This window comes from Protopterus annectens, chromosome 1.part0 (assembly GCF_019279795.1).
Source record: "Protopterus annectens isolate FY-2018-M chromosome 1.part0, PAN1.0, whole genome shotgun sequence".
NCBI lineage: Eukaryota > Metazoa > Chordata > Ceratodontiformes > Protopteridae > Protopterus > Protopterus annectens.
The window spans coordinates 1,391,704,719-1,391,716,773 of record NC_056725.1 but is presented as its reverse complement, the minus strand read 5'-3'; the positions used below and the strand labels follow the sequence as shown (position 1 = coordinate 1,391,716,773).

Genomic DNA, 12,055 nt, shown 5'->3' with positions numbered 1-12,055 from the left:
TGAGTGAGAGATATATTGGAGGTTTGTGTAGTGCTGTTAGTAGGAAGGATAAGTCTCGTGTTGGGTAATAGGAGGAAACATTAAGAGTGTAAGTTTTTGTAGTGAGTTAGTAGTAGTAAAAATGGTGCTGGCCTTAGAAGGAGGAGTGTGTATATTCTTCATCATTGTTACTATTCTGCTTAACTTTCTGCATCCATAATCCTACTCTCCTTATTTTGTGGACTCTCCTTTCTACATCATTTCTTTTCACTTTGATTTATAGTCTTCTGTTTGTGTTGTGTATATTAGCCTAAACTGTGCAGGCCTAAAGAGAACCTTGAAATCTGGTAATCCTAAACCACATTGGTCTGAGGCAAGAAACACCTTATCCCACATAAATCTTGCCCTCTTTCCCTCCCAATAAATCCCTTTAATTCTTTATTAATTATGGTCTACACTTTCTCCTCTCGTCGGTAAAAATGTATCTGTATACAATGTTAAAGAATCTAGAAACATCTTCATTGAGTGTACCTTACTATTCATATCCATAGTCCAAGAGTTTCCAGCTTCTCAATGTTTTTTATTATATGTTGTTTAGTCTCATCCCACGTATCCTTAGCTGCCATAGTAGAATTCTTTTTAATCCAGACTCGTAAGTACTACATCTTGTCACGACCACATAGGTATGGGTATTGCTGAACCAGTTTGTGTGTGGGAACATAGTTTACTGTTAGTCTTTTTTATATCCTGAAAAAACTTGAAACTGTCTTAAAATGTTCCACAACACTGAAATATCCTTTTCTGAATTTATTAAATGCAAACTAATATCATCTGCAAATAAGGCTAGTTTTCCTTGAGTACCATACCAGTTACATCCTACAGTTTGTGAGTCCCTTATTATCTTTGCCTAAGTATAAAGCCTATAAAGGAGAAAGAGGACACCCCTACTTGGTTTCTCTGTTCAAAGTTTGTCAGATAAGAACCATTACCACATTGATTCTTGCCTCTGACCCTTCATATATCTTCCAAATTAATCCAATTTATTCAGTCAGAAAATGCCAGAGTTGCCATTGTCCTAATTATAAAATTCCACCTGACTCTAATGAATGCCCTCTCTGCATCAAGACCCACCTACAATGGGGTCTTATTGCACTCTGCTTCCCTTGGAATCAGTATACTTCTGTTAATGTTGTCAAATGTTTGCCTCCTCTCCACAAAACCATAATGTTCCATTTCTGTCAGTTTAGGCAGTACTTTAGCCATTTTCTTGTCTACATTTTTTGCTAGTTCTAAAGATGATATTGCTTTTTGGTCTGAATTTATGTATCAAAAGCCTTCATTTGCTAGAAAGCAACAGATATTTCTTCAGTCAATGATAGATGTGATGATAGAGGCAGTACAGTGAAATAAGAGTGCTTAAAACATTCTGAAAGCTGTTTTTAGGAAAAATAGATCCTGTGGGGGGGTTGAACTGGGTGTGAGTGTGTCTGTCTGTATCTCTGAATGTGTCTGTTCTTCCCTACATTGTTTTGTGTATGTGTGTCTTTGTGTGTGCCAGTCTGTCTGTGTTTCTGAATATGTATGTGTTGTGTGATTAAGTACTTAGATTGAGTTAAAGGAGTATTTTTTTAAAATGGAGGAGACTTGAGAATGCCGTTAAATTTTTGTCTATAAGTTACATGAAAGTAAGACATTGTTTGACTCATTGGATGTAAATCACGTACAAGTGTCAGAATATCTCAAAAATAAATCAGTTAGGCTGATGAAACCAAAGGCTTGCAAAACTAAAACAAAACACTTAGTGTAGAGAAGAACAGCAAACTGCTGGAAATGAACTGCCTCATACACTAGGGGAAACAACCTCTTTGGAATCATTTAACATAGTTGGATACTTCTATGGGAGTGGGAAACCATGTGTTTTAATACTTAAGGACAGACATGAGGAGTAGTCTCAGTCCCTTGATGCTGTGGCGTTTCTTACTGGGAAGCATTGTATTCTTCAGTTCTATCTTCAACAGCATCTGATCACAATGGGGGGTATATGTATGTCTCCCAAATGTGCAACAAAGTCTAAAAGATTTAGGATCTTTGCTTGGAAGTGTTTACATAGCTATTTTTATACCCCAAGTAGAGTCCAAATAATTTTCATTGGGGTGATAGCAAATGTTGGAGGTGTGATGGGGAAGAAAGAGGTAATTGGAAACATATTTTTGGGAGTGTAATGAGTTGGCAGACTTTAAAAGTTCCCCGCAGACTACTCTATCAGAAATGCTGGGTGAGCAAATTGGTATAACTAAGGAAGTGACTTGTTGAGCCATGATACAGAGTTGGAATTGCCTAGACATAGTAAGGCCTTGCTGAGTCTAATTATGGTGGCAGCCAAAAAGCAATTACTAAGCCAGCTGGACTTGAAGTAGTGTATATAGACTCGGAGATAAAACAACTGGAAATGGGATCTTTAGAAAAGGGTTGGAGTAAATTACATAGAAAAATGGGAATTGTGGGAACAATACATGCAGAATAACATTCTGGAGGAGAAATGAGGTCTAAAAGTAGGCAAGATTTATTGTGCTATGTAATGTTTAACTGGTAATGACTAGATAGATCATAAGTGGTGTATAATGTTTGCAGCTAAAAATATATCAATATGGTTTGTTTTCATTTATGTAAATGTAGCATTGCCCATGTCATAAGTGATCATTTAATAAAGATGTTCTTGTTTAAAAAAAAAATCATCTGATCACAGATTTGCTGAATGATGTCAAAATATCAAAAAATGTGAACCTTCTCCAGGTTTCTTTTACAGTGACAGAGTCTATACCTCATTATAATAACTGCAGGGCCACATGTTGGCCTGTCTGTATAATAACGCCATACTGATTAACAAGAGCATTAGATAGTGGGGACAACATTTCTGCAGCAGTGACTTTCTATTCTGTGTGTCCACCACATTAAAAAATAAGAGTTTTTTTTTTTTTATCTGATACACTGAACAATCCCAGAACTTGCACCCCCCAACCCAAAGTATAGGACCAAAAGAAAACACTCACAGAGCTCTGTCTGAATTATATCAAAGAGCTTATGCAAGATTTTGCTACAGCTACTGAATATATTTTAGGTTATGATGTTAGCAACTTTACCTTGCATAAATTATTTCTACAACTACTAAATACATTCATTTAAAAAGCCACAATATCAGCTGCAGTTTCTTAAATGAATGTTGGTACTTGTGTCACACCCCATCGGCAACTGCTGATCATATCCATGTAATAGCTTGCACGTGGAGTAGTCACCCCCTCCATCCCACCCTAATCATAGCTCTGATAGCAGTCAAATTGTCGTAACAATTACCAAAATGGAGGCACCTCTCCTACAAACTCACATCCACATCTGTGAACTTTTCATTGCTATACACTGAAATTCAGTATGCTGCATTGTATTGTATATATTGATTTGTCAATAGGAGTCTAAGATCCTGCTTTTTATACCCGATTTTTGCCCAGTCCAGTGTTGCAGAAGCCAGATCCTCTCCCATATAGCAGTTGGGACAAGATAGGAAACAACCCCGAATTCAATACAAGGCACACATGCTCAGACTTCCTCCCTCACAGGCACACCTATAGACAAGTCAGCTCTGCCTTTCAGCCTTCCAGAATGTCTTTGGTCTTCTCTTTCAGGTTTTCCTGGTTAGGGGTCACCACAGTGGATCACCAGTCCACTATAGATTGGCAGTGGATTTTTACGTTGTCGAATTGCCAGCCCAGTGCCCAGCCTCTACAGAAGGCACAAACACTCACGCACCTACCTGCATGTCTTTAAAGATCACCCAACCTCAGGGGGGACATGCAGACTCCACACAGAAGGCATTCCAGCCAAGAATCAAACCAGAGAACCTCTTACTGTGAGGGACAATGCTAACCATGGCCCGAGAATGTTTTTGGTATGTGAGAGAAAGCTTTGAACTGCAGGGGAGAGTCATGTGCATACAAACTCCACTTGGCTTTCCTACACCAATGTAGAGTTCCTACTGGACAAGGATTCATCTTGCTGAGTTCATACCCCCAGTGGCAAACTTGTTCATCGCTTGTTTCTCTAGGAACTTACTACAGGTCTGATTTCTAAGTGCGAGCTGGTGGTGGTTCCTTTTTCAGGAATTTTCTCTTTTCTTCATGTTTGTGTGACTTTGGGCTTGGTATATATGTTTGGGGGCGTTGCTTCCCCCATGGGGGTGGAGGAGGCTTGCAAGTTTCACAGAGAAAAGAAGAGTAAAGAAAAGAAAGTATTTCAAATGGATAGAATGATAGTTCCTAGTGGAAACACTCAGCATGGATGATATCATAGCCAGGAAGTTAACCAAGTGTTTATGCACTGTGAAGCAGCAACACTAATTACCTAGCACCTTAACATAAGCTAAGACCTAATATGACTGAAAAAGTACAAACATGCTGCTAGACTGGGACCACAAGTTCTATATAGTCATGACAAAAACATGGTTCACATGTATTGCTGCCTATAAATCAATCTAGTAACATTTTTAAACAAATTTTTGTTAGATTTATCCTTTGGCAAGGCAGTTCATTCTTAAACATGGTCTATGAACCACTGTCATCATTTTCTTGAATTAATTCAGCTACTTATAAGCTTTTTAACAAATGTCAAGAAAAAAGAAGTGATTTTGGTAGTGGCCTTCTTTGCTTTCCCCTTTTGACAGTGGAAAAATGTTGCTTGCTATGTACTTTGCTATTTTACGTTTTTCCACAGTTGTTACTATAAAAGACAGGTTGGGAATTGAATCCCACTGCTCCCACTGTGACATGAAGGAGTTATGGAGTCTAAATATGGAACAGATATGTATGGAAGAGAATAATTGAATTTAAGAGCTTATGGCTCATGTGCAATATTATATTGGGTTATGACCGACATCTGTCACACCCAGATAAGTTTTACGCTATCAGCTGCAGAACAAGGATTTAAGCAGTGACTCCCAGCATTTCATCTACCACAGTCTAAGGTTAGTGCCTTCTAGTGCAAGCTTACCAATGGTAAATGAGACATAACCAAACTTTTTCACAGACTCACACACACACACACACACACACACACACACACACACACACACACACACACACACACACACACAAGCTACTGATATCTTTCCAGTGAGAGTAGTCCTTTCTTGTATTCACTGTACACTGCCACCAATCAGATTACTAATCTGATATGAAGATCTCAGTTGTTGATCGCTCTTCCAATGAGCCAACCAAAATTAAATTATAGTAGGTGATTGCCAAACAGTTTCCCTTCAAAAAAGAGTGTCACCCTAGAGCTTGGAGGTTACTCCTCATTAGCAAAATACTGCATTGGTCGAGAGCTTTTATGAATGAACAAATAGAAACTCTTTACTTTTAAAAATATCTAAACAATATGTAAAGGACAATATTGTAGTTGCACAGGGAAAATAAAATATAATATTTCATTTGTGTAGATGATGAAAAAAAAGAAAAACAAATCCTTGTAATTGTGTTAGTTGCTGTTATTTCCAGTTATCCACTGTAGATAATTAAATCCCCAGAAGAAAATAGTCCAGAAAGTATGATCCACTAATCATTTGTTTAACTTTCTTCATAAGTTAGAATTTCCCAAGTCCAAATAACAGTCCCAGGCAAACATCAACAGAAGACATCAGCAGTTCTGGTTCTTTATAGTACGTGAAAGTTAGATAGATTTCAAACATAACATCTGCCTTTCTTTTTAAAACGGTTACTAGAATGCACAGGCAGTTGTGTTCCAAGATGAAAGTTATGCATGCTGTGAAGGAAACAGTGAGCATTGCCACCATAAACAATCCCATGTTATTAAAAGAGAAACAGTGACCTACCTGAATTAATAAAGAGGAAGACTTTTAACACAGAATGACGACTCGTGTATTTCTTTCACCGTAGAAGCATTTAAGAATGAGGAAAAATTTTACCAGGACTGGGATACTAACTAATGATTTTTTTCTTTGGTTACTAGCTGCTTGGTACCTCTTTCGACTTGCTGGTTTAGATGATATCGTTCCAAGCTTCAGATTTACTGACATTTCAAATCCAAGAAAACGTATATTCCATGACTTTTACATGTGCAGTGTGTAATTAGGGAACAGTAGCAGCAGACCAGCTTTAGTGAACAAGTTCATTATTAACATTATTAACATTGTTATTGTAGTTATTATTGTTGTTACACAGTTATGCTATATAGGTTGCAAAATGTAATGTGACATCTTAATAAGTATATCAGAATCGGTTTACTTGTGCCATTATGCAACATCTCTTCTTGTGGATTATTAAAGAGACTTTGTCTTCACATTATGTTTTTTGGTGTGCTGTCATTAGCTTTCGTCACTAAGGTACTGATTTGGAGTTGTCCTACTATCATTTGTGGATTGTGCACACAGTGGATATTTAGAAGTTCAGTCCATTTAACTCAAGCTCATTTCATACAAAAGTAACTTGCTGTAAGAAAAGTGGTATAACAGAATGCGTACATATGCCTGTCACTGTTATTAGTGAGCTTTACACTGCCGCAGTAACAGCAGCCTGCTACAGAACTGTATTGGAAATCTCTTAATGGCTTTGAAATCTGTAACACACTTTACACTGCCACATAAACCATAACAGAGAGCAAACGTTTTTGGGCCAAACTGCTTAATAGCTTTTAAAGCTCTTAATTGATTAGAGGTGAGCTTCAATTCTAGGCATCATTTGTGTGGCAGCGCTAGGTATGTTACAGCTTATAAACTGTTAGCTAGTTCATGCTGTTAAACCTTTTAACTGATAATACATATAGGTAACTAAAAGACCCATGTATCACAAAGAACTATGTTCAGGCCTCTGACTCTAACTTCAGATAATGTGTTTAAAGTATGGATCCCAAAATATTTGTCTCTCGTTCTTCATTATGGAGGAGAGCTTGGAATCCATATATCTTAGCACCTAACAAAACTAGTTATGATTGGTGACTCAGAAGTAATCATTTATGTTATTTAAATTGGTACTTGCAGTAAGGCCATTCCATTCCTCTACTTGTCAAACTGAATGATTGGATGCATTTTTGACATAGGATTAAAAGCTTTAACATTTGATTTCACAGTTCTGTGTTCCCGGTATTAATATTTGTTCTTCAGACTATGTAGTTTGTCTCTGCATTTGCTCTGACACTTGAATGTTAAATGTTTGAGTTCTGTTTACAGTGCTTTTTGATGAATATACAGTGCACACTTAATGCCTTCAGCCTATTTAGGGAACTCTTCATTTTTTCATTTCCCACTTGTTTTTCAGGTATGTGAGAAAGACAAGTTGTTGACAGAAAGGAATCATCTGAAGGCCTGCATGGGTGAATTACTGGAGAACTTCTCATGCCTTTCCCAAGAAGTATGCAGAGACATACAGAGTCCAGAACAGATCCAGGCCCTCCATAGATACTGCCCAGTCCTTAGGCCTGTGGATCAGCCCACCACTCCTATCATCAGCCCTTCCCTTTCTGCATTAGAACAGAACCTAAGGACCCAGCGTGCTGCAGAAAACCTTCAGTGCTGCTCAGAGCAAGGCCCAGTTCAACTGGGGACTCAGTGGTTACCTAACAATGGTTCAGAAAACTGCACTGCTGGCCGGCAGGATGCACTAGATAGAGGGGTTTTATCTGAACAATGCAACCAGACGGTTACAGTGGACTTCTGCCAGGAAATGACTGACAAGTGTACAACGGATGAACAACCGAGAAAAGATTACACCTAGTGGTTACCTTTTCCTTGGTCACCTGTTTCTTCTACGTGGACAGCTGTTTTTCAGTCAGCGATGGCCATGTTCATTTGTTGTCTAGAAGAGCGTTTTTGGTGCACACTACAATGGTCTTAGCAGCAATACTGTTTCTCAGTATTTTTCTGTTCTCAACAAGCAGGATTTATCCTTACAATGGTGCTATGCCTTGCCAAGGCAAGGAACTATGCAGTGGTAACACTGTACTTTGTACGGTAATTTCATTCTTAACAGGGATGAACAGATAACATCTCAGATGTAACCTCTGAGGACCCAACTGCAGCTTTTCTCAGTGGCCATGTCACAACCCAAACTCAGGAAGTTTCTCTGAATGTTCGCTATTATTCATCAAAGACCGTTTATATACACACAATGATATTTTTTATTGCTTGACTGTGTGTTTGTGTGTATGCGTGTATATAAATCCATATGCAAAGGTCCCTGTGCTCTTTATATTGTCATTACCTGAACTTGCAACCCTTTAATTGTATCACACAGGTGAGTTCTGACATTCCTCTCAATGCAACGCTGATGGTACTAGGATTAGCATCAGTAACCTGTTACACAGTTGGGTTCCCATCCTTCAGTCGCCCAGCCATATTCATTAAATTGTAACATTTCAGTGCTGGAAGTGAAGCTTCAAAAAGCTGTTGCATAGACAGTATTTGGCATAGCGTCAAATGGTGCCATTTTGAGCAGATTGGGTTTTATTATGCAAATTACGTCTAGCACATGGTCAAAACCATCACCACTTGCATGGCAGCAGGGCAGGGTGCTTCTATCAGAGAGAACAATTTCCTTCCCATATGGTGCTGCATTCTCTCTGATCTAAAATGTTATGCTTTTAGTGAACACAAGACTGTTGTGCTAAGGGCACAAAAATTGTAGGAAGAAAAGAAAGTGATCTTGCCAAAGTGTTTATGTTTACAATAGAAAATGTGTCTGTATTTTAATTTGTAATTGATATGTGTTTTCATGTTGGCAAGACAAACTTTATTTATGACACATGCCCTGTTATTATTTTTTTTATTTGGACTTGCACCAGTGTATAAGCAGTACAAACAAATAAAAAAAAAATAATAAACAGCATACACTGCCAGAAGTAAGGCAAACAGCAGGTAAATTTTTAGGAGATTTTCTAATCTTTATCTTGGGTATTCTTGTGTTCTGGGACATGCTAAGTAATGTTTGAGTTTACTGGTTGACAGATGTCAGTCGTGTGCAAAATCTAGCTTGGTAGTACCAAGAGTGGGTTTTAGTGTTACTTCTGGGCACATGCATGATCCTCAGCAGTGAAATGCTATCAAGAGCTGTACTGTTCGGGCTTTAGTGTACCACGTCTCTGTAACTGTAATGTTCCTGCATTCTAGAGGATTGCAATAAAACATGCTGACCTAGTCCTAGGTTTAAAACATAATGACTAGAGTGCTACTGCAGTTAGTATGGCACAGTATGTCTAGGAATGTACACAAGATGCCAGTCTCACTCTGAGGCTGACTGTTGTGTTTCCGAAGAATTTACAGGAGTAGAGGGCTTCCATTGCTGCACGCTCTATTTTACTGTTGCTTCCACTTATTTTTCCCTGATAAACAGATCTTTGTTCTTCAACTTTGGGCTTGGCTTTTGAAGGCATTGACAATGCTAGGCTTCACCTTTTTTCATGCTTCTTGCAAGCCATCTGCAAACTGTGTTGAATGACATGAAAATGCTTGTCTTATCTGTTAAGAAACAAGTTCTGCAGTGTCACTGATTTCTTCTGGTGTGTGTCTTCAATAATCCCATTTACTGATTTGATGTCCAATATCTGCTTAAGAAATGGAAACTAATCTTGAGTAGGATGAAAGGCCATTGCAGGGCACACACACACACACACACACACACACACACACACACACACACACACACACACACACTTGCTCACATGTGGCACACATACGTGGACAGTTTTGGAGAATCACCAAATCATCTACATCACATCTTGTAATGCGAGTGAACACATAGCAGCTTATATGAACCCATGTGGACACAGGTAAGGTGGCAAACTCCACACACAAGGCTCCCCAGGTGAAAAGCACACTGAGGAACCAAGAAGTGAGAGCCTGCGTTGCTCACTGCTGTACCACTTGTTGTCTTCATTTGTTGGACTGAAATTCTCATTAGTAGAAATCCTAAGGAAAGTAAGCATGTCATCTTCTGGATATTAGAAAGTTATTGTGATGGAAGCCTTCATCTTATCCAACCCAAAGGAAAAAAATATGTGTGTGTGTGTGTGTGTGTGTGTGTGTGTGTGTGTGTGTGTGTACGTATACATATTTTTTCCCCCTTTGGTTCCCATTCATCCACTGTTCATCTAGCCCTTTTTTGGCTATAACTACCCGTAGAAGCCTCTCTCTTTATGAGCTTAGTGTTGTTTGTTAGGTTCCTGGTCTCTGTATATAAACAGTGTGCTTCTCCGTAACTGTGTTTGTCAGACAAAAGCCTTTCTCACTTCTTTCACCCCACTCAGCTGGCAGTCTGTTGTCTGTGATATTTGTTGACCTCTGGACACCAACATGAAGGTGGATATGCTACATGTAATCAGAAGGTAAGCTTATCCAAAAGTTAATTCTTCTTCCATCTAAAGAACCTTTATCAGAAAAAAATTGCCATATCTTTTTAACACTACCACATTTAGATCTTTGCATCTGTATCATACACTGATGTCTGTTAAGCAGAAATTGTGCACCAGCAACATGTTTGTATGACAAGTCAGGTGGGACTTTCTATCATGTGGAAGAATCTCCCTGCACCTCTGTCTGCAATCACCCAGGCAGTTCTGTAAGAGCCAGGATAACCTTGACTTCTACCCTTTAATGACCACAGATGGCATCGCTGCCATATGTGTCCCAACAACTCAGTAATGGTGTTATGGGACACACGCTGTCAGTTGTAGGCCATCAAACTAACTTATATGTAAGTGAATTTAAGTAGTAATTTATTATACTTTGCAGGACAACAGATCAGTAAACTGACTACAGAAGCACAGGCAGGAAAGGAAATGCCCTGGGGCAGGGGTGCTTGGTTACAGGCACCTGCACTGGGACATTCAGCAAAATTTTTCAATAAATGTTGCACATTTCAGGAACAGTTCAGCAGCTCATTCAGTACTTAGAAATCCATTTATATATGGAGGGGCCTTTGGCCCCTGCAACAAAAACTGCTTTGTGTTTTTCAGGAACTGTAATCAAAGTAGAGCATTGTCTTTTCAATCACATACTGCTTAAAAAGAGTGTGTGTGTGTGTGTGTGTGTGTGTGTGTGTGTGTGTGTGTGTGTGTGTGTGTGTGTGTGTGTGTGTGTGTGTGTGTGTGTGTGTGTGTGTGTGTGTGCATCTGTGTGTGTGTGCCTGTGTGCATGCACGCAGTTGTATGCGTCAGTGTGCATATGTGTCTTTGTGTGTGTGTGTGTTTGTGTGTGTGTGTGTGTGTGTGTGTGTGTGTGTATTGTCTTTACTGCCTCAGACACTTTAATCTTAATGTTTGTACTCCTCTGCAGGAATAATACAGAGACATGTTTTAATATTCAGGACCAGCCCCCCACACACACACACACACATACATATACACACACTACAGAAATAATTCAGGGGCGTGTTAATATTCAGTTGCCACCCTGCCCCATAGGAATATTACAGGGGCATGTGCTAATATTCAGTACCCCCTCCCCAGGAATAGAATAGATGCATGTGTTAATACTCAGTACCTCCTCCACTGCAGGAATAGTGCAGATGCTTCAGTATCCCTCCCACAGAAATAGTACAGGGGTATATGTTAAAAATCAATACCTTCCCCCCATTGCAGGAATAGTACAGGGGAATGTGTTAATATTCAGGATCCCCTGCCCCCACTGCAATCACAATACAACGGCATGTGTTAATATTCAGTATCTCTTCACAGGAATTAATATACCCTCCACTACAGGAGTAGTACAGGGGCATGTGTTATTACATGTATAGTGCATTCTCAGTGTAGCAACTGATAGCACACTTGCCTTTGGTACAGAAGGCTGTGGGTTTTATTCCCGCACCTGGTAGCTCAATTGTTGACACAGCAGTGCAGCATAAGGTGGTGCTGTATTCCTGTGTGTGTCATCTTTCAGATGAGATGTTAAACTGAGGTCCCATCTGCTTAAGTTATTAGTAGCTCATTGGGATGTAAAAAATCCCACAGCACCTATCAAAAAGAGTAAAGGACGTTCCCCATTGCCCTAGCCAAATTTCTCTTAGTAATATAAGTACTACCA

The 12,055-nt window shown here is 39.2% G+C and overlaps 1 protein-coding gene across 1 annotated transcript in view; it reads left to right on the top strand.

Annotated features, from left to right (window-relative positions):
• The window catches only part of BACH2 (BTB domain and CNC homolog 2), a 293,625-nt gene extending 282,621 nt beyond the window's left edge, over positions 1-11,004 (top strand). The window contains exon 4 of the mRNA XM_044067191.1: positions 7,299-11,004. Coding sequence (XP_043923126.1) covers positions 7,299-7,754 — 456 coding nt within the window. The 3' untranslated portion in view covers positions 7,755-11,004. The remainder of the gene's footprint in view (positions 1-7,298) is intronic.
• Positions 11,005-12,055: the final 1,051 nt, after the last annotated feature.